General features: G+C 39.7%; 1 protein-coding gene across 1 annotated transcript in view; it reads right to left on the bottom strand.

The window, feature by feature from the left end:
- MYO3A (myosin IIIA) overlaps window positions 1-27,533 on the bottom strand; it is a 123,220-nt gene that overhangs the window by 10,855 nt on the left and 84,832 nt on the right. Inside the window, exons 22-34 of the mRNA XM_065666606.1 lie at window positions 23,862-24,015; window positions 22,754-22,842; window positions 20,878-21,007; window positions 20,587-20,757; window positions 18,377-18,456; window positions 17,669-17,746; window positions 15,464-15,669; window positions 13,235-13,346; window positions 11,560-11,722; window positions 10,872-10,958; window positions 6,741-6,864; window positions 4,655-5,618; window positions 3,854-3,992 (exon numbers count right to left, since the gene is read on the bottom strand). Coding sequence (XP_065522678.1) covers window positions 3,854-3,992; window positions 4,655-5,618; window positions 6,741-6,864; window positions 10,872-10,958; window positions 11,560-11,722; window positions 13,235-13,346; window positions 15,464-15,669; window positions 17,669-17,746; window positions 18,377-18,456; window positions 20,587-20,757; window positions 20,878-21,007; window positions 22,754-22,842; window positions 23,862-24,015 — 2,497 coding nt within the window. The remainder of the gene's footprint in view (window positions 1-3,853; window positions 3,993-4,654; window positions 5,619-6,740; window positions 6,865-10,871; window positions 10,959-11,559; window positions 11,723-13,234; window positions 13,347-15,463; window positions 15,670-17,668; window positions 17,747-18,376; window positions 18,457-20,586; window positions 20,758-20,877; window positions 21,008-22,753; window positions 22,843-23,861; window positions 24,016-27,533) is intronic.

Here is a 27,533-nt window from a genome sequence, read left to right as displayed (position 1 = left end):
CTATTTTTCCTTAAAGACTTCAAGTATCCCCAGCTAGATCTGGCTGTATGCTTTATATGTAAAACGAAAACTGAGGCTTTCTATCTAACAAACATTTCAATACATCTGTTACAACATTGGTAAGGAAGCCATTCACAACAGGAGCAGTCAAAGCACTTTGTAAATATTAAGTTGGTGCTATCATTCCTATTTCACTAACAGGGTAAATAAGATGCACAAAGCAAGATACATTAAGACTTGCTTAGGGTTTATGCCCCAGTTAGTCATTAACACAACTAAGGGCTGGACCAAAGGACTGTGCTGAGACTCCTGTCTCAGCCTGTGATTATATCCACCTGAACAGCTGCTGTCAGTTCCACAATACATGCCTTGTAAGCAATGCATAGGAGAAACTGACTCCCCCCCCCGCCCCGCCACATTTGATGCTACACAGGCGTTCCTTCATAAAGGTTTTACCAAGAAGAAGACAGATCAAACAAGTTGAAAGGAAGGATTTTCTTCAAACTGCCCAAATGCATACAGTCAGTACTCAGTCAAAAGAAAGAGGTTTTTGCTCTTGTGACCTGGATGCTTTGCTTTTGAACATCAAGATCGAATGTTAGCTATGCTGTAACTCATGCCCAGGAAGTTAAATCTCTCTCTTGCCCAAACCTGATGCAGTCTGTCAAAACATACATTTGATCAAGTGATGATGGAAAGCTTAATAAAAGTTAAGGTCATTCTCCATCAGAATGAATAAAATACAGAGTTAAGGGTCAGTGAAGGCATGTGAACAGTGTGGCTGCTAGGTAACATTAAAGTTTGGCAAATCTAAGAAATATTCCTATCAGTATCTCAGCTAGCTCATTTAACACTACCTCAAAGGTTCCCACTTAAGTTGCAAACATACTCTTAATTCTATGGTGTTTAGTTACAAGGTATTACTACTTTCATACTCAGCCCTCACTGAAAGCTCCAGATACACTGAAACAATAAGAAAATTTAATTTAGGACCAGCTAATCTAATGTATGTGTATCCTGGACACCACCACAAACTATGGGAAGTGTGGAGAGCTGCATGTGCTTGAAACATTCAAGTATGAGCAAGAAATGCTTGAATAAAGATGAGTTAGTATCAACAGCCCTTTAGGTTGAACTGTGCACATTCTGACATACAATGATAAGCTTGGAAGACAACAATCTCAAGGAATCAACATCCAAGGATGCTAATGTAAATTAACTTATGTCTTACAGCAGATCTTATACTGAACACTGAAGAAAAGTGTGGTTACAGCTGTGATAAGCATCTAAGTATTGAAAGGTCTCCATTTATTAGGCCACCTGGAGAAACAGATAAACCTGTCTTCGGGTCATTTAAGTGAAATGTTACATGTTTGATTCAGCGCCGTTCCACATCTTATGGGGACAGATGTATAAAGACAAGCTCAGAATAAAGCAGGAAGAAAGCAAGAGTAAAGCAGGGTTTTGTAGAGGAGCTTGGAGGAAATCAGAAAATGCAAATATAGCAACTGGAATTCCAGGACTTGACAACAAGAAGTTAATAGGTATTACTGCTTACAACATTCATGGGCACACCTTTTTACTCTCCTAATTATACACAGCGTGAGGATACAATTACTCAAGTTTCAGATTTGCATGTAGAAAAATGCTCTCTAGCATTCTCGTTAGCAATTTTTACATGTTGTTTAGTCATAGGATGTTTACCACTGCCCAATTTGGAAATTACACTTGATAGTGCAAATTCTTAGCAATTGGGAAAAAAATGAGGTATTAGTCTGGCACAGACCTAGAACTAGGAACTGGAAGAGACTGAGAACTTCACAACTGCAAATGCCTAAGTCCCACCACACCCACTGAGGGAAGTAGTTTTCATCTCTGGCTGACACTAAATAATTTCTGAGAGTCTGGTAACCTGGGATTATTGCTATATCAGAGAGGGTGTTTATGGAAAATGGCTGTATTCCACTTCTGTGATTTCCTCAGTCTTACGCTCTGCCACGCATTTGGCCAACTCCCAAAACAGATTTTGTATGTCCTGGCTGCATAGTGCTCAAAGGACCACTCCAATAGCTGAGAACAACCAGACAGCAGAAGTGCTTGACTACCCTGCTTTTCTCCAGTCCTATGCCTTGCTGTTCCCTGGCTTGCAAAGAAGAAAGACTGGCCAGTGAAAACTGCTGTGCTCTCCCAGTGCTACACAGGCTCACTTTTCCTTGCAAAGGCTACCCATGAAACCCCCATACATAGTGCTGAGACAGACTACAGCAGGGGGAATCCTGGATTAAAATCCTGCCTGTCTGACTGCTTCATGTAGCTGAAAAGGTCCTCAGCTGCAGCAGAGCTACTTGTACCATGTGATTTTCATTCTAAATATAGAAAATTATCTTCCTGAGATTTTGTACTTGAACTGTCATTTAATACTTAGAAGGATGGGCACCATTACTCATCTGGAGAAAAAAAAGAGAAAAAAATTGCTCCCATACTGATCAAATTCCTCTCACTTCAGGCTTTGACCTCAAAAAACTTGCAGTGGCCATTTGTGCATCTATTCTGACACCACACCAACCCAAGGCTAACTAACAGTCCAAAGGTGCAGTCCTGGGATGGAGCCATTATGTTAAGCTGAAAGTATTTAGCAAGCAAATATAACCTACTCAGAAATTCGAGCCACAGGGAAAATTGTTTATTCCAGGAACTGTGTGCAGCTTGCTTTATGCATTTTTATAAATACAAATAAATTCACTTAAGAATAACTTAACCTTGTGGATTTAAGATTCATTTAACCTTTTTGCTCATATGTTCCTTAAACTGCAGGCTTTGCATTTTTATTAAAATAAGCAGTTTTGAAAATCTGAACATTTTGTTACAGTGTGCCCTACAGCTGTCCCACAGTTCCTCCCCTTCTGTGGGTAGCAATGTCATAAATGTTTTATCAAGCTGATCAATGGCCACCTACCCACAGATGAAGGCAGGCAGGTATTCCGACCTGGCATACAGCTATAAAATACAATTCATGTGTTATAGCTGTAAAACGACATATAAAACTAGTGAAGCTGAGGAAGAAGTGTAAATAAATGCAAAAGACCAAAGTAATTACAAATAGGTAAGTACCACATGATTTATAGAACAGCTAAAGCTCAACAATCCTTGCCTTTACAAGGGTAGGACAGCAAAGGTAGTCCTAGAGGGAAACCTGCAGTAAAAGCCTGTCTTTCTTCTGTAAATGTGTGTGTACAAATTGTACTGTAACATATAATATGAGCAAGAAGACAGGGAGGCTTCTCCCTGTTTAATAGACAGTGGATCACTCACCATATCTACCTGCTTCACTTTAGCAGGATAATATGCAGTTTATTACCTCAAGTATTTGTTTTATGTGGTTATCTTATTTTAATAACCTGTGCTTTGGTCATAGCTAGAAAGGAAACGGTTTTCCTATCGTGTAGATTATGTTCAAAAGTGGAAAGAGAAAGTTCACATTCCATACCAAGAAAGGTCTTTCAGTGGACCTGTTAGCTATTATAAATATGGCCACGGGGATGAAAGAAATCACGGCTCAGGTCCCTGCAGCCATCGCTCCATACCGTAGATGAGTGGCTGAGCCTAGTGTACACTGTCAAACCTGCTGTGTTGCAGAGTGAAATGTCACATCATGGGCCCAGCAGAAGGCAGTGCTTGACTGGTATCCAGCTGTCCTTCCCTTGTGCTTTTTTAAAAGTCAAGTCTGGTAAAAGACACATTTGTTATGCCTGCCATCAGTAGCCACAAAAGTTGTATGAAGTACTTGGGTCAGCAACAGAAGACAGTCCTGTTCACCAATGAAAATTCTGCTAACAGGAAGGTTTGACCTTACCTGACTGACAAACATGAGAAGGAAGTCGGCCATTAGCTTGTTTATCTTTGGGCAGCATGACGGGTCTCAGCTGATGTGACAGTATCATTTCATTCAATTTTTGCTGCAATGCTAAGTAGTCTTCGGATAATTTTGATATCTGATAAACATAACACAGGATTTTACATTATTGTAAGTATACATGTTCCAAGGTAATCAAAAGTAAAATAGTGGACTAGAGAATGAATTTAAATGGTATTGCTACACTTACTGCAGTGTAGACTCCTACCACATTTACCTCCCCATCCTCCTTAAAGAGGAAGAAGAAAATGAAGAAGACTCATAGAAAACTCCACATTGCCACCCGGGCCCTGCGGCTACTTCATATTGGTTCACATATATGAGTAGATGATACCTTGCTGATGCAAATTAGCTTCTACAGCTGTAGGCATCCCTGCACATGTGTGAGTGACTGACACAGCAACTTTGAGTCTCACTTACAGGATATTTTGCAAGTTTACTGATTTAAGGGCCTTGCCTGGTAAACACACATTTCAACAAAGGCAAAGCTTCTGCATTTAACTTAAGCCAGGTTAAAACTAACAACATTTGTTGACAGTGCTTTGTCTTTTCTTCCTTCCTGAAAAGGGTATTTTCTCTTGCAGTCCAAAATACGCATTTTTATAGAACACTTGTTACAAAAATCTCAGTCTCAGTTTAGAGAGTAAAACCTTGGTACCACTGAAACCAGTAAAAGAACCTTGCCATTCTGTCACTGTTTGGAGTATTATGCTTAACATATGTAGCTTACAAGCTTCTTACCTGTCGTGAAAAGGCTGCCAAATCACAAGCCTCTTTCTCTGAGTCTCCCTTTGGTGTCTTGGGGTCTTCAGCCTCTGTATTAGCGCTTTCCCTATCTTTTGTTGTCTGGGGATTATTATTTTGAGCATGGACTGCTTCTGCTGGCTCCTTTACAGTTTTCTCTTGACTTACACAAGGTAGTTTCCCTTCTTTTCTGAGTTGTCCCCTCCTTCTGTAACCACGGTAAGTGCTCTGAATAACCACTGCTGCCTTTTCTTGGTCTTCAGAACTTTGTTTTTCTGCCTCAACTTGCTTCCATGAGCCTCTTAGTGACTCTTTTCTTATAATTCCTTTGCATCCTGTAGGCATCACTGCTTCATGTTTCAGGTGGTTTCTTTCCACATCCCTGTCAGTCCTGGGCTGGACCACAGCAGATTCTTGATTTTGCCCATCTGCACGGAGTTTGTCTTGATTATCTTGCTCTTGCTGGGGGCTAGGTTCAGCTGTGATTTTGGCAGATTTGTTGGACAGCTCTTCCAAAGAGGCCCGCTCTTCACCTTCAACAAAATGTTTTACTGCAGGGTTCTGCTTCACAGAACCTCCCTCTCCTTCAGTAAAGGTTGTCTGTTGGTCCTGTACATTCCCTGTGACACCAGACCCAGGGCACTCACTAATAACATCAGCTTCATCTGGAGTCTCCTCATTTGCTACTTCTTCCAATATAGCATTTTCAGCTGGCTGCAGTTGTGCTTCAAGGAATTCCACAGCAGATAATTCTTCCTCTGCTATTTTTTTCTGCTGTTCCTTAAATTTTTTACAGACCCTGTAGCTTCTATAATAGCTCTGAACAATGACAGCTGCTTCTTCTTCTGTTTTAGGAAGGGCCCTCTTCATTCCAGCTGGACTTTCCTCATTATCTTGAAGTTTTTCATCTTTTTCACTAATGGATGCTGCATTTTCAGTTTGTTTCTTTCTAAGTGATTCCCTGAATGGAATAGAGTTTAGGGCAAAAATTATAGCTGAAGGAGATGAAAGATAGGGACAACTTTACAACTATCTTTGGTGGTGCTTGTGTACTAAATGGCAATTTGATACATTGAATCATGGGAAAGATTGTAGTGCATATAGCTGGAATTAAAGGTAGCAAGCTAATTGCTGTCTTTCTGCTTATTACTATTTCTTGAGCGAAAACAGACATCCCTGTTAAACTCTTCATGGAAAATTGCTAGAGGATAAACCTAGGCTGCATGAGGGCTGGTAAAACAGTAAAAAAATTATTTAAATGTTAACAAGAACATACGGCAGAAACTTTTTAGCACCTCAAGTATGTATAAATACACACAATTCGAAATGTATTCATGAAAGAAAACTCCTTCAAGTCACACTCACACTAGAAATGCAAAAAAGAACAATCCTAGCCACAGGTTCGGGTCAAATTTAAAAGATCTATTCCCTAAACTGTCTGTTATGATCAATATCACTTCAGTGCCAGGTGAAATGCCACCCTATTCCTTCCCTCTGAAAGACTCTGGACTCCTTCACAGCTGTTTTCCACCTCCCTAGACTAGTCTGCACCTACTTAAATTCTGGTTAAAATCTACTTAAAGATGGTGATTAGCAAATGCTGCCAGCTCCATTTCAAAGACTGGTCCTACAACCACACTGCAGAGATATTCAGAATGTGATTCATCTCACCTGACTTGTAGCTGTTCGATCTGAATTCCTGCTGTCATCACCTATATTTATCTCAAACGGTGACTTAAGATGACAAGAACAGTTTCTTGCAGATACCTATTTCTTGCTCCTGTCCAAGTATTATTTACAATGAGCTACTTCCAAAATGATACTAATCTACAGATTACATTAAACTTAGAAGTAAGCACAATATTGTTGATCTTTCCTCTAAAAATGCTTTTATTCCCTGGGCTTAAAAGTATGAGAATATTTGCTACTGACATTAAAAGTCTCCACATAAAGGCACATTACCTTTGCATCTATACCTAGAATAATCCTAATTCCCTTTATTTTTAGCTTATATAGTTGCTCTTCATCAGTGCAGCCACTGAAAGGAACATTTGAGTGACATAAGACACAGAAAATAATCTACCTTTCCTTTTTGAAGATCTTCCTCTCCTTATATCCCCTGTAGTGAGACTGAATTGTAACTGCTGCTTTGTTTCTTGCCTCAGTTAGTTCTTTTCTCTTCTTCCTGAGTAAGTATCCTCTGGCAACTGATAAAAATTGTAATACAAAACTACCTTAGGCAACAAGCAATGGGTGTCCTGGACATTTCAGAGAGTCAAATGGTAACAGCATTAAACAAAAAACAACAAGGAAATACAGACTGGGGTGGTTACTACAATTACATTTCATCTGAAATTATTCTGTCCAACAAAACTTTTTGAGATTCCCAATTTTAAAAACAAGCTCTTTCTTTGTGTTTTATTGGACTAAATTAAATACAGGAAGATGCAGAACGAAGCAGAAGCATAGGGCTATAGAGGTGCCTCTAGAACACAGTGTTGCCAGCTTCATGTACCTGTTTTGTCTGATTCAGGCAATTGATTTGACTCAGTCTTTCATTTCCTTGGGAAACGTGATTATCAGACTATGGAGAAAACCAGGCTCTCTTCTGGCACAGGCTTGGAATTAGCTGAACATTCAACTGATCAGAAAAAAGCTGAAAATTTTATAGCTCAGCAGTTACGGAAGCCTCAGCTCGTGCTTCTGTTGCAAAGATTAATTCAAAATGAAAAAGCTCAACATGAAAGATGTGCTAAGCTCCACAGTAACCAGGTACACCATGGCAAGGGTACTCGCTACTTGTGTTTTGTGGGAGGCAGAAGTTCAAGTTTCTGGTCTGAACCAGGATGAGTAAGGACTCAAACAGGGGTCTTTCCTGAGACATGAAGGTGCTGACTGCTTGATGCAGTTGCCAGCACATAGGTATCTAGTGCCAGCTGAAGTGCTCCAGGATAGCCAAGGATTCTTCTACATGGAGCTGGCAAAAAAACCAAGAGAGACAGGACTTTCTGGAGAGAGAAAGTCTGGTATACCACATGAAATAAAACTAGAGGCCAGAAAAGATAACCTAGGGCACCTCAAATGATACTAGATACCAATATGGGGGCAAATGAGGTAGTTTTGAATAAAATGAATCAAACTCTGGGCTCTGCTGATTTTAGGAGGAGTTTATACACCTAGGTCACTTTCAGACATCTACACTGAAATGTTTTAATGAAAAACTGAACTGCATTCAGAATGTTGCTTCAAAAGTTCCTGAACTTGCAAAAAATTTCCTTATGGGAACTGGCACAGTCTCCACAGTACTGTGATTTGGACAAATCTGCAATTCCAGGGATTCAGCACAAATCTGGTAATCCCTGGCAAATTAAAAAGAGCATAGCGTTTTCTAAAAATATCTCTGTTGAACTCTAATTCCAAATGCAGTACCAAGGCTATGGGCATAGAGGATTCAGGTGATTTAAATACCCTGAGGAGACGATAGATATGGGAGCTCTTACTTTAACACTGCTGAAAGTGTTTTGTATCACAGGAAAAGCCAAGCTCACTTCAGAATGGGAAGGGAGCATAAACAGTCTATTCTAACACATTAATTTAACTTGGCACTTGGTTTTACTTGCTTTAGCATTCTCTACTCATAATTTAGAACATCTTGGGCTCCACTAGGTGCAGGGGTTCGGTGTAATGAGCACTGTATAAAAGGGACATAAAACAGGGCAAAGAAACCCAAATATTTACTGGAAGCAGCACAACTGGGTTTTATACTGTAGTCTGACAGGGCCTTAGAAAAGCACTAATTGTGAATCACGTGGAATCACAGAATCCCAAGGGTTGGAAGGGACCTCAAAAGATCATCTAGTCCAACCCCCTGCAAGAGCAGGGTAACCTACAGTACATCACACAGGAACTTGTCCAGGCGGGCCTTGAATATCTCCAGTGTAGGAGACTCCACAACCCCCCTGGGCAACCTGTTCCAGTGCTCTGTCACTCTTACAGTAAAGAAGTTCTTCCTGATGTTAACGTGGAACTTCCTATGCTCCAGTTTACACCCATTGCCCCTTGTCCTACCACTGGACATCACTGAAAAAAGCCTAGCTCCATCATCCTGACACCTACCCTTTACATATTTGTAAACATTGATGAGGTCACCCCTCAGTCTCCTCTTCTCCAAGCTAAAGAGACCCAGCTCCCTCAGCCTCTCCTCATAAGGGAGATGTTCCACTCCCTTAATCATCTTTGTGGCTCTGCGCTGGACTCCTTCAAGCAATTCCCTGTCCTTCTTGAACAGAGGGGCCTAGAACTGGACGCAATATTCCAGATGCGGCCTCACCAAGGCAGAATAGAGGGGGAGGAGAACCTCTCTTGACCTACTAACCACTTCCTTTCTAATGCACCCTAAGATGCCATTTGCCTTCTTGGCCGCAAGAGCACATTGCTGGCTCATGGTCATCCTCCTATCCACCAGGACCCCCAGGTCCCTTTCCCCTTCGCTACTTTCCAGCAGGTCACTCCCCAACCTGTACTGGTACATGGGGTTGTTCTTCCCCAGATGCAAGACTCTACACTTGCCCTTGTTGAATTTCATCAAGTTTCTCCCTGCCCAACTCTCCAGCCTGTCCAGGTCTCGCTGAATGGCAGCACAGTCCTCTGGTGTGTCAGCCACTCCTCCCAGTTTTGTGTCATCAGCGAACTTGCTGAGGGTGCACTCAGTTCCCTCATCCAGGTCATTGATGAAAATATTAAACAGCACCGGTCCCAGCACCGACCCCTGAGGGACTCCACTAGTCACAGACCTCCAGCTAGATTCTGCCCCATTGACCACAACTCTCTGCCTTCTTCCCTTCAACCAGCTCTTGAATACTAGCTTCTTGGACTTCTGAGGCAGTCCTCATTCCATTTTCATACAAAAGCAACTCAACAGGAGTTATTTTGAAATAAATCAGGTTACACTGTCAACGAACGTGCCAATAAGCTATGTTCGGTCTTTTTATACTTATTCTGGTTCACTTTTGAAGTTTCCTGAGAACTGTGAGATAATACCCGTTGAAGCTTTGTTTTCAAACCGGAAGAGGAGTTTTGTATTGGTTTAGAAATAAATGGGGTGGGGGAAACAGAAAGCTAAGAAAAATGGATATCCATTTTGTTCTGCCTTCTCATGCACTGAAAAAAGTTGAAATGAAACTGCACAGAGGACGGAGAAGGTGGACAAGAAGCACTGGAGAGATCAACAAACAGAGCAAAGTGGTAAATTCCTACTTTTTCATTTGTTAAATATCCTAGTATAACTGACAGCTTTCAGATGTGTAATTATCTTTGGCACATTACTGGATTTTATTCTGGTTTTAGGTTGCTTTCTACACTGATGAAGTTCTACCAACTGCAGTGAAGTGCTCTTCAGCAAATGCTAGCATAGGCTCAGTGCAATTAACAGATGCATCTGGCAATGATTAAAACCAGCTCTGGTGTCAGTATATACTCATGAAGGCATATCTGAGGTAGTTTAAATCTAGATAGCCTGGGTACTGGCAGCAGTAGCTTATACTTGCGGTTGCCACCTTTGTAATTACTAAAGTATTGTGCAGATATGTGCCAGCTGTTTTTAGACCAGTGCCCCTCTTGATGTACTGCTGCTGATTTCAGAGCATCTCTGCAGGGATCAGGGAGACAGAAACATAGGGATGGAAAAGGGATGCCACAAAGCATAAGTCTGATTATTTTATTAAGGTGATTATTGCTGCAGAAAAGAGAAGAATATTTTGCTAGATTGGATTTAGCAATGACAAAAAAGAATCAGAGACATGGGTGAAATTACAGGTTGTTGTCTTCTCAAACATAACTATTACTGGTACATAACAAAACATATTTCTAATAGGATAGCATGCATACACAGATTATACGCAGACAGTGTCACATGGAGCTTCAACAATACCAGATGTAATACTTCAAGGTATCAGACTAGGAATGAAAAGGCTTGCTATGGCATTTAACCAGCCCACTTCACAGCTGTGCAAAGTGCCTTTAAGCCACTCTGAGGTACAGGTAACAGTATACACTGACGTGTTTCAACTACTGTATATAAATATGTAATAGATGAATTATACCTCAGAATGTGTAAATGAGCACAGTCAGAGTGGCTACTCAATAGCAAAGAATCTGGATCAACATATTGTGTATGAAAAGCACATTAAAAGCCAAGAAAGCAAACAATTCTTACTTGCTTGAAGCCTAGTAATATACTCTTCCACTTTTTTATTACGTTTTGCATTTTTGTATTCTTTACGAGCAATGAAACCCCTGTAAGCTGAAAAGAAATGTCAAAAATTAAATAACTCATTAGGTACCCAAAAAGCTGCAAGAATAAAAAAGTCTGCACCAGACCTCCATTAAAATATTCATAAATATGTTGCAGGCTTTACCTTTCAAAAATAAATGGCAAACAAGAACAAGCAGTAAATCTACATAAAAACTATGTTTATCCACCAAAAAAGTTATTATGATGTTTGAGATGTACTAAAAATTTCAGTTGATGTCCCCATCAACAGTGTAATTGGTCTTATTATCTAGGACAGTTGATATATTTTATTTTCATTATTATATTACACAACCTTGTCAGAGCATGTCAGAATACTATTAATAACAGTATCATCTGTGCAATCATGTCCTTCCATTGTTGAAATTGCCTTTGAAATGTAACATTGATAAATGTAACTTCAGCAAAGAGTTTGTCATAACCTGGTTAAAAGAAATTTTTCTTCATAAGAAAGACATCGTCAAGTATAAGATATTTTGTCAAATATAGCAGCAAAAAAAAGGCAAAATCCACATCCAGCACACACATCCATCTATCAACCGTACACGTGCACTAGCTTTAAGCAAAATGTTCAATGCTTTAAAGTTCTTACCTGACTGTATTTTAATAGCACTTTGTTCCCTTTGCTCCTTTATCTTTTTGTATCTTCTTGAAGCCAGCCACCCTCTGACACAAGCTTGAATCAAAATAATCATGTCAACAGTCTCCTTCCGCATTAAATTTAGCTGCTCCACGTGATAGTATTTGAGGAATACCTTAAAGAGTAGGCAGACAAGCAAAAGTTTTAGTTACCTTTCCAGGCCCTGTATTCACTCAATCCATTAAACATCGACAAGAGTTATAAGTTGGTTGTAAATCATGAACAGACTCTTCAGCTGTGTGTAGTACCTAAAGGATCATTCTTGTTAGAGACAGCATTTTCATTACTTGGGGTATCAGTTTACCTTACTCTCGCTTTCAACATCTTCTGTTAGCCCCTGCTTATTTATGCTTTCATGGGAAGGTGTTTCAAAGTCCCATTGCAAACTTCCATCTGTAACTCTAAATCTGTTTTCAAAACTATGAGGCTGGCAGTTTTGCTAACCATACTGATGTATGCTACATAAACATGATCCAAATCTGAACTTCCCTGCTTTACTGTTTTGAATCTAAGGCATTGTTCATTTACTAAATTGCTTTTATTGAGCATGAAGCTTATACAACCCCTAAAAAACCAGTCCAGCACAATGGATACAAACACATCCCTGCTATATATTAGGATAAAATAAAATATGTAGAAAAAGCTTGTGTGATTAAGACAATATTTATGTTTATTTTGAAGAATTCACCTGATTTTTGGTCACTCATTGGCACACAGGTTAAACCTAATCAAAGTAAACATAAGCTATAGGTCTCGCATTTCAAGATATGCTTCCTTTGGCTGCATGTTATCCATTATCCTCGCTAAGACAGCAGAGCAGCAGAAGGAAATAAAGGCTGGGAAGGAGGTAACTTTATAGCTTCTTTCCCACCTATGAAGGAAGATGTCTCATAAGGAGAACAGTTGTTTCTTCTACACTGAGATGATTTCAAATAGTTTAGGATCCATGCCTCTATCCATACCTTCCTGGGCACTTCTGTTACATTAGCAAATAAAGAGACTTGGTACAGTACTTGTCTGATGCTTCTTTTCTCTGGCAGACCTCCTGAGATCTGTCAGTTGGGGGGGGGGGGTGGGTGGGTGTCCCGCTCTGGCACACTGGGAAGACTAGTGACCTAGAACCAAAAGCAAGTATGGAAACAGACATGTGCTTCTCTTACAATAAAATCTTATCCCACTTCACACACATGGGATCATTCTGCTATCTCTTCCCCCAGTGTTCAGCAGAGTTTGCCTCAGAGGCCTCAGGCTGGAAAGTCAGAATCTCTTCCTCTCCCTCTGTGGGTCTGATTGCTCCAGGGAAGAACCATAACTTCTTTGCCTTAAGAAAGCTTGGACTAAGCACATTTGGATCCTTGTTACCGCATTTTTTGAAAGAAAATGCAAGCAGTGCTGTTGTCACATACCGCTTTGCACTGTGGCCTCACTAAAGCCCATCAGAACTTTAACACTTTACAGGTCAGGATTTTAGCCAGATATGAGGAAACAGCATCCAGCAAAGGGCATTTTTGTTTTACACCAACAGAGACCAAAAGCAACTCCAACCAAAGCGGTAAGAAACCAAATTGCTTAATAAGTTTAGAATGACAGACTGCAATAATGCAGATAGAGTGTATCAGAAAATTACTTTAGTTTTTCCAAGAACCCAGTTGTCAAGGCGGGCTTTTTCCAAGATGGCAGCACAGGTTTCTGGACTGACTGGAGGATCATCATTTGTTTTGTAACAGATGAGGTAATACCTGAAGACAAATACATGATTCTTTATTCCATTAATAGTGAGCAATAGTTGCAAATACATTTAAACCATTTATTTAAATAATAAAAGTTACATAAAAGAACACTGAAGAAGCCCAAAGCAGCACATGAAATAAATTGCTGTGATTTATATGCAGTACTAAGAAACTCAGTCAAAACTGGATGAATGGCATATTGCACAACTTGGAGGGTTGATTAATTCTGTATCAACACCAGAAAGCATTTAAAAAGTGTGCAGCCCAAGTACAGTGCACCAGTTCTGTGCTGCTCTGGCTCTCAGCATTCTGTGAAAGTGATTTTAGTGGCAAAAGAAAAATATTTTTAAAGCTTTTGTACCTAAATTATCTCATTCATATCTACAAACAGAATGGAAATTTCGTATGTTATGTCAAGTGCTAGACCATTTACTTTTGAGATAGTTAACATGATGTGAGATGCATCCCAGGTCTTGTTATCCCTTTGGATTTAGTTTTGCAGATCCTTTTGGAACATGCCATTATGTCAATACGTGCCATTATGCCACTTCATATACAAACATTTAACCTGGCAAACTCATAACTCAGAATCAATTCTGACTAGGAGAAGAGATTCAAGAATAACAATTACCCACAACTTAATCAACTCAGCTGCTGGGTAAGAAAGTTCTTGAGTGTTCCAGGACTTTTCCAAATGTTCATTAACAAAATGAACAGTACCTATCTTGGCGTTTTTAATTTAGGAAAATTACATGGATTATCTGTGCTTCCTGACAGTACATTCTGTTTTTTTTCTTGTTATTCAGCCTTTATACACAAAGCTTGAGTTGTACCAGCTTTACATAATGGTAAAATTTTCCTCATGGAATACTAAAAGAACAGACAATGTTGATTCCTGCATTATCACCAATTCCTACTGCTCCTATTTTTTTTTTTTTTACTACACAGTGATTTCACTTATTTTTATTCAAACAAAATAATTCTGCCGTTATCTCAGGTCTACCTGTAACTCTCAACTATTACGGGAAAACAAAAAAGGACAAGGAGATAGATATTTAGTAAAAATCCTTTTTTTTTTTTATCTGGGGGCCATATCCTCAGTGCCTCAGTGCTGCTGATCTGCATGGCCTCACTGCAACCAGGGGCATACTCTCTGGAGATCTACCCTGTTATATTCACAGCGTTCCTCTCTTGTACCTGAACAGCAAATTTTGTTAAAAAAAGGAGAGACCAAAAGCCACAGCACATCCTGGTACAGGGATAACTGACTTTTCCCATGCAGCACTCTACCGAAACAGTAACAATCACAAAATTATTCTTTCCAGAAACAGTGCTATAAAAATATCACTTTGACCTTCCTCTGTCTCTTTGCGTGCCTGCAGCTGCACTCTGATGCTAGCTCTTTATTTCTAGTGCACTACTACTTTTAAGTGCTTCTGTCTGAAAGGGTGTTGCTTGCTTTTTCCCAGTTTTGACGCCCATTCCACAAATCTCAGTTCTGATTGAGGCAAATACTTAGGGTTGTTATTTGTGAGAGAAAAGTACAGATTAAATGGTCAAGATTAATCTTTGGGGTGGAAGAACAAGAGATAGTTAAAGGACTTATAAAATCATAGTGAGTTCATTACTTTTCTTCTTAACAAGTGATTAATACTTAGAAATTGTATTTTAAACAAAACTATTTACTTAATGAACTTCTTAGCTCTAGATGAGCAATACTAAATTATCATCCACTCTGCACAGTGCTGAGTATCAGGAGCTAGAAAAACTGTAGTGACCCTTGGATGCTAATGCTCCAAATTCTCAGCTTTAATTTGAAGCATTACATTTCTGAACCTCAAGTCTTGGAGGAAAACTTGCAGATTACAAGTAAGACAATTTTTACTCAAATGTGCAGGGAGCCTGAAACAATCATCCTGAGATGCATCGTCTTCCCCTACCAGTCCAAAACAGTTCACTGATCTTGTGCCTGAACTACTCTTTGTCACTCAGTTTGTAATTTTCCTTATCACAGAAAATGACTTCGTATTTTTTCTTTAAAGACCATGCCAAAGATACTGCTGATGCTTAGCAAACACTGGGCAGCAACGATAGGAAAGGAAAAGGCTTCTTTGCATCAATGTTACCGTTTTATGAAGTTAGCGAAGAGTATACGGTGTGAGTAACCCTGTCTTCGAATTCTTGCTGTCTCCAGAATTCCCGTGTAACGCAGCTGAACCAACACTTTTTCTTTATCAAACTTGTTTGCCTGTCGATCATTGTTTGGCTTAATGCACCTGACAAAATGAGGCTGGCCGACAACCATTTTGGATAACAAATCCATCAGAGAATACTGCAAGAAAGTAATAAAATATCTGCCACCAGTTATAAAACTTATACAAAGGTCAATGTGTAGCTGATATTTTATTTCATATCATTAGAACCATGACCAAACCCATTTAAATTTCAGTGACCTGGTACTTTAAAGGTAGATAAAGCAAATGACCCAACAACAATTCTAGCTTTGGTAAGATCTCTAAGTTACTAGCATATACTACTTGAGTGAAACACTGATGCCAAAAGGATGTACCAAGTTCCACCCAGAACACTCTCACAGACTGCCATAATGCCTAACATATGATAAAAACTCTCCTTACAGTGATTTGTTTCTTTTGGAGCCTTGTTAGGTAATTATAGCCCATTTCTTTTTCCTATAGTCACCTATTTGAAGATGCTTATTCACCCAGAGAGTAAATCATCAGTCTATGCATGGGAAGTGGAAGAGCAGTAAGCCAATCTATACTGCCATCCCTTTGTTAAACTGGAGAAAAATAAGGTCACCCCAGGAGAGGGGCTGCTTAAACTGCTCTGCTCTAGCACGTCCTATTCACTGTACTACAGCTGCCCTCCCAAGAGGAAACTTTTGAGGAGGGCAGAACTAGAATTACACAAAACCACAGTTCCAAAGTTGCACTTTTTCTGCCTCACCAGGGTACCAGGCAGGCAGAGAGGATGCAGTTTGTAGCTCCCCATGCCTACTGAGGTGAATCTGGCTGTAAATAACCTTTACTGGTGTTTTGTAAAATTGCTTCATGGAAGGATCTTATTAAAACACAAATGAAGAGGCTCATTCCTCAAGATTCAACCTGACCCAACAGAAAGACGCAGCCAGGAGGTGATGCTGTTCAGCAGTAGGTTGGATACATGAAACTAGTCTAGGACGTCAATAGCCATATGTTTCCTATTAAAATGTTCTTTCTGGACAGATGCTGCACCATGCAGCAAAGTGCATAATTAGCTCCATCACTAGTACGCCAATCGAGCACAAACTGGTGGGACTTACTAATGGATTTTTTTTTCCTGCTCAGTATGAGGTGGTAGATGCTTTTCTCAACCACCCACAGATTTCTTTGTATGAGTAAACCAGTGGGACTGGATTTAAGAGCATTAGCTAGCATGATGTGAGCAGGGATTTCCACTACAGAAAGTAATAACAGAAAAGTGTAAATATAATTAACTCATTTGCAGCCTCTGATGCTAGATGCGCTGGCAATGCACTGAATCACAGACATTAGGTTTGAGTGAGATTCAATAAATTTTTCCATCTAGAACTTTAAAATACCATGCAGCTTTGGGCCACCATGATACTACCTAGGCTGAAATTATCCTTTGCAGTCCACAAAGCTGTGTAACTGTACCTACTCATCAGAGATCTTGATTCTTCCTGTTCTGTGTCATAGATGTAAATGAACTCTTACAGGTCATGAACATCACCTCAGCCATCTTTATGTTTTTCCTGGGAGAGATAATTAAATAAGAGTTGGAAATTCAGAGCTGAGCCCAAGTGCACCACTGGAGGAAAGTGCTCTTCACACTACTTTCTATTGCAGGACCAGCAGCGCATCCAGTGCTTGGGAAAGTCAAGAGCATTGCTGAAGGAACCTCAAGGATGGACTCAGAACAGCCTCTGAGCAGTGACCATGAAGATCTTTCTTCGGAGCTCCTGTTTCAATTTAACTTCCCCTCTTGCTTCTTAAACTCTTAAAGAAATGCTATACCACTAATGTCTAACTTCCCATTATCTCCCTTGGTGGAAAAACAATCAAGTGGTAGATTAGTATCAATCATCACACATCATCATGACAAATGCGGCTGTGTAATCAAGTACAATTAAAGATGAAACATCACAATCTCTAGATATTTGCACTGCACAGCCCACTGTGCCATATATGAACTTCACAAACTCTAAATGGGTCACTGTTGACTCTAAATCAACAGGTGCATCTCAAAAAGTGAAAGAATAAACATTCATTCTACTCTTGAAAAACTTATTAAAAGATCTAGTATCTTACTCTGAAATAAGAAGCGACTGTCTGTGTTTTCATGCTGGTTGTCTCTCTTGGATGATGTCCAGTATCTCCTGCTTCATTCTATAAAGATGAAGAAAGAAAATGTCACTTTTTATCTCTGTGGAGTCTGTAGGGCCTTTTGCAATGCCACAGTGAAGCAGCCCTCACAAAACACAATTAATTGAAAAAAAAGTATTCTAAACAGAAAAAGTTACAGCATGATAACTAGCACACATCAGTTACACCAGTACATTACATTACTTTGCTACACAATACACGAATGTTCACACACAGAGGACACAGTTCGATAACAGAGCATCTAAATAACTGTCACAAATAACCTGGCAGTGTCTGAGGTCCCGTCTGTTATTTCAACACCCCTGTTACTTTGGTAGTTCTCTAAGGAACTTGGCTATGCTCCACACCAATGTTTTACTTTTTCATTTTGCTACAATACAGCTGGGAAATAATAATTTTTCACTTGCAGTTGTCACAAAACTATAGCCAGAAAGAAGGGAAATGTCAGTTTTTTACCTCACGGAAGGAATATGAATTGCACAACACAAAGATATCCAGCTAAACAGAAAAGAAAATAGGGGAGAGAGAAAAATCAAGGAAGGGATTACTCACTTACTTTTAGTACCAATAACAGTATTGCCTTTCTAGTTTAAAGTAGGATTTAATGCAGAATCACAAAATCCATTTTCTTACCTTTGTATGACTGATTGATTTCTGAGGGGTCCACATTTGGTAACTGATTGTAGTTTTGCTTTTTGTGTGTGCCAGGTTACCTATGGGAAAATGAAAGGAAGCAAGCAACCAAAATGCTTACATCTCAGCTAAACAAAAATCTGCGCTGAACCACCTTATTCATTCCCCCAGTGTAACCATATAACTGTAAAGGTCGTTGACTTTTCTGGAGTATGTCCTCATTTCCCCCTTCACCCTTGGGGTGGAACAAGCTTTGAAGAAGTTGCATGAAGATTGAACATGGGCTGAATTTTCCTCCTTCAGCACTTATGTCACCTACTAGAGTAAAAGAATAAATAAACAGACTGCTGCAGAATGTGAGAAAGACACATCTTGGAGCATCCATGTGGTTTTACCCTAATGACTTTACTGTACTATTCTAGTTCTAAGGCTACATATATATTAGTTAAAAGCAACAATAAGTGCTAGCACCCTTCTCTGGCCCTGAGGGCAAGTGACATATCACAACTCAAGTCTATACAGCTAAACTCTATACTTAACTACTCCTTTAATCTCCTGGTAAAATTAAGGTTCTATCTTTCCACAGAGCTTGTTGGAAACCATTACTGGCCTGTGTCTTCTCTTGAAGTGTGTCTCTGTGTTTCTGGGAGACTGCTAGCTGACATGATCCAAACCTGTTCCAGGAAGGCATGCTATGAAATAGTCAGAATGGGCAATCCTGTGGGATTGTTTCGCTAGCCCTGTTTGGTTTATTTGCATGGACCTAGTCTTATGACTCTAACCTTGGAATTCTTAATCGAGGAACACCTTTATTATGATGACTTAGAGGACTAGGTGCACTGGAGTGGCTTACACAGACACTGGTCTAAAGGAATAGTGAAAATTTTGCTGAGCTTTCCATCAGGTCACTATGTTGATAAACCCCAACCACTGCTGCACGCTGCTACTGCTTCTGCTAATAGCACAACACCCCTGGAATCTCACTGTCTTCTGTAATCTCTCTGTGCTCAGCTAGCATCACTAAGAGCTGGGTAAGAGCTGGATAAACAGCTGCAAATATACAGCATGCTGAGCTAATTTGTCATATATTATATAACGATATCAAGTGCTAAACTTCCCTTGGGCTTAGCTGAATATCTCAGGGTGGGAAGAAAAGAGAGGATTATTCAAGCCTAACTTTAGCTAACTTTAGCTATCTGAAAGTGAGGTGTTTACAGGATCTCTGTTGTATTCAGTGGAGAGAGGCACCTCCAGAAATTTATCCCATCCTAAGAAAAATCCCTGAGGTAGGCGAGATGGGTTGGATACTGGGGGAACCTCTAAATTTCCATTGATTCTAGATGAGTAAGTTAGATCAGAAATCTAACTTTAACTTGTTATACCTGGATGGTTTGGGTCAGTTTCAGAAGGCTACACACAGTGTTTCATGATACTTAATAAGAAGACTAAAACAACCTACAGAGTTTTCTTACAAAACATTACGGAAGACTTGTGATCAGTTCTTGGGACCATTTGAGACCTGGCTTTGGCTCTACAGAAATTACAGCTTAGTACCCTAGCAGATATCAATAAGTCAAAAAGTCCAGGCAAGGACATTGAGTTTAGTGTTTTCACAGGAACACTGACTTTAAGTAGACCTTCAAGACCAAATTTTCATTCTTCCAGCAAAGCTCCCTTTGTGAAGAACAGGAGCCTTGCCAAAACCTCAGATTCTGTAAGCTACAATAACATTTTAGAGAAATTTCCATTAGGATTTTCCAATTCAGCTTTTCTGTTCTGCTGCAAGTACATCTCCCATGTAGTTGTACAAGAAAGTAATGTTGTAAAGTAGTTATTGCATGGCATCAGTGCCATCACACAGGGAGTAATACAAAACAACAGCAAACTGGTTGTAAGGAGACATACCCATCATCCAAAACAGCAGGTAGGACACTGTACAAGGGTGTAGTTCAATTTAGGTGCAACTTAGGAGTTATTTCTGTAGAGCCAGTCATATTCCTCCACCCCAATTTATGAACTGCTTGAGGAATTGCTCACTACTAGGACTGCATGAGTGAAGCTATTGTAAAGGCCTAAAACTCTGGGGAAACAGAGGAGTGTCTCCTCACTCTTTGAAGCAGATATTAGGAGCCCCAACCTTGGTTCTCTACTGCTTTAGAGAAAACCAGGCAATTTATACATGCCCTGCCCAAAAATGGCCAGTGACTTACCTGATCCTTTCTGTCCAGTCCTCAACTCAAGGGATGCACTCGATTCCCTGTCTTGCTTCCCTACCCTGAAGAGAGGACCCTGAAAGAAGCCTCTACCACTTCCTTGGCACTTGACCAGACCAATCCCTCCCCTGCAGCTTGAGATGGCTGGGGCTCCATTCTGTATAGATTCTAGGGTTGGAAAGTTAAGCCACAAAGTGTATAATGTCACCAACAAGTGGTCATATGAAACCTAATGGTGGTCATCATGAAGGTTAGAGAAGAATAAGAGGATCACCCCAATAGCAATACCTGTTTTTGTAAGAGGATGGGTTACCAGCTGTCGCGTCAGATTGTTTTCAGATGATCGCAGTAGCAGCACAATATCAGCTGGCAGAGTATCTCTGTTTTTGGCTAGGAATCCACTTGCATTATATAGAACCTGTTTAAAAAGTGCATTTACGCATCTTCTGGGCTTTTGAAAAGTAACTGTAAATTTAAGCACTAAGTATGCTTAATGGAATGTGGCTTTTAATAGTATTTGAATATTTAATGTTGTTTCAATATTTTCATATTCTCTGAATAAATCAAGACACACAAATAGTTTTTCGGCCATCAGGCTCTCTCTTGCTTACATTCTTCCTTTTGATCACTGTAAGTTCTAACTTTTCAATATATTTTCAATAACCGTTATGATGCAGATCACTAAAAACAAATCGATCATTCCAAAGTAGCTTGAGACATTTATTTTCCCTAATGAAGATACCTTGATATTAGTTTTAGCCGGTGTATTTATCACTAGGACAAGTGTATTGTAGTCCTCCATTACACCAGTACATATATAAATGCACAATTAGCAATGCACTTGATTTCAATCATACCACACAGGATTAGTCATGTGACTGTACAATATTTCTGTCCCATTCAGACCGGGCTGTACTGGACCTAGGACCTGCCACTTTTCCTAGAGATCTCTGTGTTAATTGCAGAGGTAGTCTGCAAAATCACAAACTGCATAGTGAAACTGGAAATCTCTAAAAATTTCAGGAACAGTGCACCTCACTCAAAATGTACCTTTAGGGCTCTATCCCAGTGATGCGGTAAAGGATCCACAAGAAAACCTGGCTTGCAAAGAGGGGTAGAAGATACTGACATATTTAATTTAGAAAAAACCTCAAAAAACAACAAAGTTTGTAAAGGAAGAGGAAATAAATGGTTCTCCAGCACCACAGTAAACAGGATTAGGAGTAATGAACTTACATCACAGAAATGGAGATACAAGCTAGACAGTAGGAGAAACTTCCTAATTAAAAACGTTGTTGAACCCTGGAAAGGTCTGATGGGGCACAAGTGGAATCTTCCTGTATCAGCACTGGTACAGGGAGAGCTGGCTCTCCACTCCTCAGCAGTAAGTATGCAGTACTGGTTATATGTAATTCAGCGGGAGATGAAATTCAGAGGAGCTACTGCAGGCCTTTTGTAGCTGGCTGTCTTACACAAAGAGCAAGTTATCTTCCATCAGATGATGGGCAGTATGTTGACTCTTTCTAGGCCAGCTGCTCCAGCACTGTTTCCTATGAGACAGCAAAGCTCACTCTATACCCTTTGAAAGAGATCAAGAGGAGGTGGGACATCTTGCTTTCACAAGGCAAGGTTTAGGTGACCTGTGGCATCTTGCTGCAGAGCAACAGCAACTCCCCCTGAGTCTGAAAAGCATGTGCAGCACGTCATCTTGTACAGGAGGGCAAGATGCTCCTCATGAAATTAAGCAGAAAGCAGGGCCTGAGCTACCTATCTGGATGATTACAAGGTACAAAACTAAGTAAGGCTGATGGGGTAGTAGAAAGAACAGAGGTGGATCCCGATTCGAAGCAGTGGGAAAAAGCATACACAGGACTTTGAGGAACTAAGGGGAAGATTGCTGAGTTGCATAATGGTTACGTTTTGGTTCTTCTATAATACAGTCGTTTACTTGGTGACATTTAAGAAAAATACACACCTGCTATTGCTTTTTTTTTTTTTTAATGAGAGAAAATAACTTTTGGATTTACTTTTAATGTGTAAGGCACTGCCAAGATTTCCATGTCAGGTTTGAACACAGGAAGGCTGAGAACCAACCCAGCTGACATCTATTTCCTACCAGCTCTACCATTTCACAATCCCTAACTAATATCATTAGGCATCTTACCTTTCCTGCATAATGATAAATCCCAAAGGTTAGATCTACTCTTTTGGGTCTCCAAAAATATTTTGACTTCAAATTATCTTCAAATTTTTCTGAAAGGAAACACATATCTTACTGGAGTTACTGTACAATAATTATCTTCTAAAGCTGTATCTCTCTAAGGATATTGCCTGACTTCTCAGACAATGTGGAGGCACAAAACAGTGTCTGATGTTTTTAAGCACAAAGGTACCATAATAGTCTTGTAACAAAAGGTACTGGGTAGAGAATATGGGAGCTCTTGGATCAGTTACTTACTTTGTACCAATTGAAATAATGTAGTAATTCTTCCTAAGGATTCCTTGGGTAATTGTAAGGAAACATTTACCAACTGATTGATCTGTACTGTAGACTAAAATGTATGAGGATAGAAAGATAACAAGCTCATATAATTGTTTTAGTTTGGGCATTGCTACTAGGTTATTGTTATTAGGTTTTGTGATTGGGTGCTGGTTAAAACTCTCATCTGACACTTTGCAGATTCAAAAATGAGTAAAACAAGGATTTATGTGCACAGAAACCCCACTGAAACAACTACATCAACTGTAGCTGCAATTACTCAGCAGCATTGAAATATTCAGGATCTGAATTAAAACATATTCAGGGGTTTTAATTTTTATTTCTGAATAAAAAAAACAGGAAACATAATTTGCTGAAAGGCAATGAGGCAGGTTTGCAGTCATTACCCTTAAAAGTACTAAAATTGTTCGGAGACAGGTCATCAAAAATCTCAAAGCTGAACATGATTCAACATTGAAAACAGTGGTCTTGGCAGATGAACCCAGAGTTTTAACTCTGATCTTTATCTTTCGCACCTTGCAGCTAAGAATTCTTAAAGGCAGAAGACCTAAAAACCTGGATCAGCAGCCTAGGTTCACTTGTACTCTGGATGTTTCTCTGTGTACTTCAAAGACACATGCATTCATGCATGCATGCCTCCCACAAACATACTGTGAAACTGGAATGTGGGCCTGCTAAAAACATAATTAGCATATAGCCTAAACTGGACACATCAGACAGAAATCTAGCAGGGAGGCATCCTGCAGAACTAAGAAATAAACCATGAACTTACCTACAAGTGTCTGATCTGTCGCTTGTGGGAATCGACTTTCCTCATCCAGCAGGGACAATAAACCCATTGGTTTCTGCAAGAACATATCCAAGAGGGGCCTGTTGTCCTCATATTCTATAACTCTTGCATCAACACCTTCATACAGGTATTCATTCTGTAACAGCCAACAGAAGGCATGCTTTGTTTATGATACATAACCGCTTCAGAAAATAATTAACAATCTGTCAATTGCAGCAAACTCAAACTACATTGAAAAAGTATTGTGTGGCTAAAGACATCAAGGTTTTGCAGGAACAAATGTCAGCTGGGATGTATAACACTGTCAGGCTATAGATTTTAATTTGCCTTTGCGTATGTAGGTGCTTCCTATGGCATATTTGGTAAAGCAAGATACTTTCTAGGAATATGCAAGAATCGAAGAAACAGAGTTGAAGAAGATGAAGTATAGTGTTTGCACTATTTACTTCCCTCACCTGCAATGTAAAAAATATTTCTTAGTCATTTAGAGCTACATTTACACTCCCAGTTCATTGCTCAGATCTATATGATATACAATGGCCAAGATTTACAAAAGTGACTACAGATTATAGGGGCCTCACTTGTTTGATCTCTCTCTTCAAACACCTGGAAAAGGTCTTATGTGGAGAATGGTGCACACACTTTCTAATAACTAAAGAACGATGTACATGCTTTCTAAAAATGAAATAGTCTCAGGTTGGCCTCTACAACATTTTCACTCCTTTTAAGGAACCAAGGAAAGGCATTCAGTAAGATTAAAAAGCAGCAGAAAAGCTGGTTGGTGTTTTTTGCGGGTTTTCTGTTTGGTTGCTTGGGTTGTTTTTTTTCCTCCTGAAGACTGCAAATATCTTTGAATTCCTACTAGGCTGAGAAAAGCCTGGTAACAAATGCTGTGTCCACGGTGTGTTGCAATTGTTTTATGTTTAAAACAACTGAAGTTATAGCTGAAGAATACAAGAATGACTGTCTTTAAACCTTAAGCAAGGCCAAGGGCAGCCATAGATTTACCAAGAGAAGGATGCTCTAAGGACTGCTGCCCCTCCCTTACTTTTGCCTGCATCACATAATGCAATAGCAGTTATCCTCTGCACAGCGCTCCCACAGATACTAGGGCTGCCTTCAGTCCTGTGCAGGCTATAATATGAAACACTTGATTAAGCCTTTTGATCTACTTTAAAAATAATCCCTCTTCCAAAGGACAGGACTTTATGAAATTATTATATTAATGTATAGTGCAAACATCACAGTTGTGCTATCTTGAGTTCATTGTGAGAAGTGTCATAAACAGGAATGACGGCTAATATTAATGAGCTCAAAGACCTCTAACCCTGAAAGACCTCTCTGTATGTGTCATTCACTCATGACATCCCTCTGAATGAGGGAAGAAGGCGTTTCAAAAAGGAGTTAACTGCCTTATACAACAGAAAAGCACGTTATAAGACTTCACACCTCTTAATCTCTAACCCAGAGAGAAACAGCAAAATTAATAAAATCCATAGCACTGTCCTTGAAATACAGGCCCAATAAATAAATCTACTGATCCATCTGAAAGAGAACATATATAGAGAATATATACCCAAACCCTTCCAGTAACCAGATTAATCTAATTTCCAAGGGCACTCTTCACTCTAAGGATAGGTTACGGCTCAGTTTATATGCCTGTACAAGGGTGTAAGCAGTAAGAATCTCTGTTACAGCCTCATTGAGTGCTCCTCATCTCAGACACATAACATTAACTTCATTCATGTCTCCCCTGGAGCAGTGGCCAGGTGGAGTTTTGCTTTTTATTTTAATCAATAACCCAAGTAGCAGAACAGGATAGGAGAGTAATAAATGTATCACTGATATAGGCAAGAAGTTAATTATGCACCTGCAGGAGCTAGTGGCAGGAAGGGAATGAGCCCATGCTATCTCCCAGTCATAACACCGGAGTAGGGGCAGTTTACCTGAGGACTATGACTGTACTGACACACAGATGTTATGCTCATGCAACCAGCCGTTACTGCTTAGGATTATTAAAAGTACACTTACGAAGTGGGAAGAGATTGCTCAGGATCAATCTATCAGAGAAGAGTGTTTCTGTGACATTCAGATATCCTCAAAAATCCTCTCACAGACAACCTATTTAATGATTAACTTCTTCCAACTTCAAATGCTTGTGAGAGAGGCTGGTTTAGAGAGCTGATAAAAGCGTTCTCCTCTTTGAAACTGAAAGGAGGCATGTAATAGCTGTACTACTACACCATAGCAGCAACATCTGCTCCCCTCCCTGCTCAGAACGCGCTGCCCAGCAGGCCCTGACCTCCAAGCCTGCAGCGTATGTGGCCATTCAGTCTTTTGTGTCTGCACCTCGGCAACTGAATGAGTGCCAGTGCTGATGAGAATGGTCCTGCTGCTGTCTGCCCAGTAGGATATAGAAGAGTTTAGTCCATCACTTCGCACAGGCCCCTGGAGGATGGCTGACAACTAAGTCTTCCAGCTACCAGTGTAACAGATGGCTCAGAAATAAGATACCATATTACATTGTCTTGTGCAATGCTGGTCTTCAAACATATTATTAGGATACAAGCAGTCTTAATGATGCACATCATAAACCTGCAATGAAATAGATCTCATTTGAATTAATAAGCTGAATCAGCTAAAGGATTCTATAATCCCCCATGATGTTTTATGACAAGAAAGCCCCTTAAAATAGCAGCTGCTCATTGAAATTCTAAAGCATAATCCACTATAAAGTATTCTTATGGATGGGATGTCAAAAGGAATGACTGAGTTACACTAGTACTTGGGCTCCTATCTCATCTCAGTATTGCATGGTATCTTTTCTGTGATCAAAACTAGGTAATAGCTTGTGCAACTTGGTTTCACTTAATAACAAAAGAACTATTAAATGCATTAGGAAATGGTCTTCATGCTTAATAAAAATAAAGTAATGGCATTTTGTTGAGAACATGGTATGATGACGCTTTGGTTTAAGTAGGAACACCAGAGTCTTACTCAGAAGGAACATCTCCTAGCTTAAAGTAAAAGATTAAACTGTCATATGAATGCAAAATAAATATTATATATATTTAATGCAAAAAGTAGCATCATTCCAACTGACAGTAAACTTGCCACTTTCCAAAATGAGTCACGTATTTGACATTATACCTTTTATTTTCTGCAGAAGAATCACAAATGAGGAAAATAGGAAATCTGTCTTGCTGGACAGTGTTACCTGCAGATCATGGAGCTGTCAGAATGAACTTGTATCAGTACCTTACACGTAAGGAAAACACCCTGAAGGATAGAACTGAAGGTGCTTTGCTTAATATTAACCTAAAAAACCCACTTGTGCCGGCATTTATTGTACTTAACTACAGACTAAGGGACTACGTTGGGAGCCCACATTTCTTCCCCAGTCAGCGAGACAGATACAAATCTATTTGCCCCACTGATTATTGGGGATCTAAACTATCCTTATTTAAAACAATACTCCCCTCTTCAGCCTTTCTGTTAAATTAGGGAAAGGAGGCTGCATTCAGGCCTAGAAGCCTTTATTCTTTGATGCAAAGGTTAAGTCAACAATAAAGAATAAATTCCCTTAATTTGAGTTCTCCATGTTGGTATGCAGACACGCTGAGCTACTGGTGGTGATAGTACCACTGTTCCTTC

The sequence above is a fragment of the Lathamus discolor genome, chromosome 2, assembly GCF_037157495.1.
Source record: "Lathamus discolor isolate bLatDis1 chromosome 2, bLatDis1.hap1, whole genome shotgun sequence".
NCBI lineage: Eukaryota > Metazoa > Chordata > Aves > Psittaciformes > Psittacidae > Lathamus > Lathamus discolor.
The sequence above is the reverse complement of the archived record's forward strand: the minus strand, read 5'-3'. Positions and strand labels throughout refer to the sequence as shown.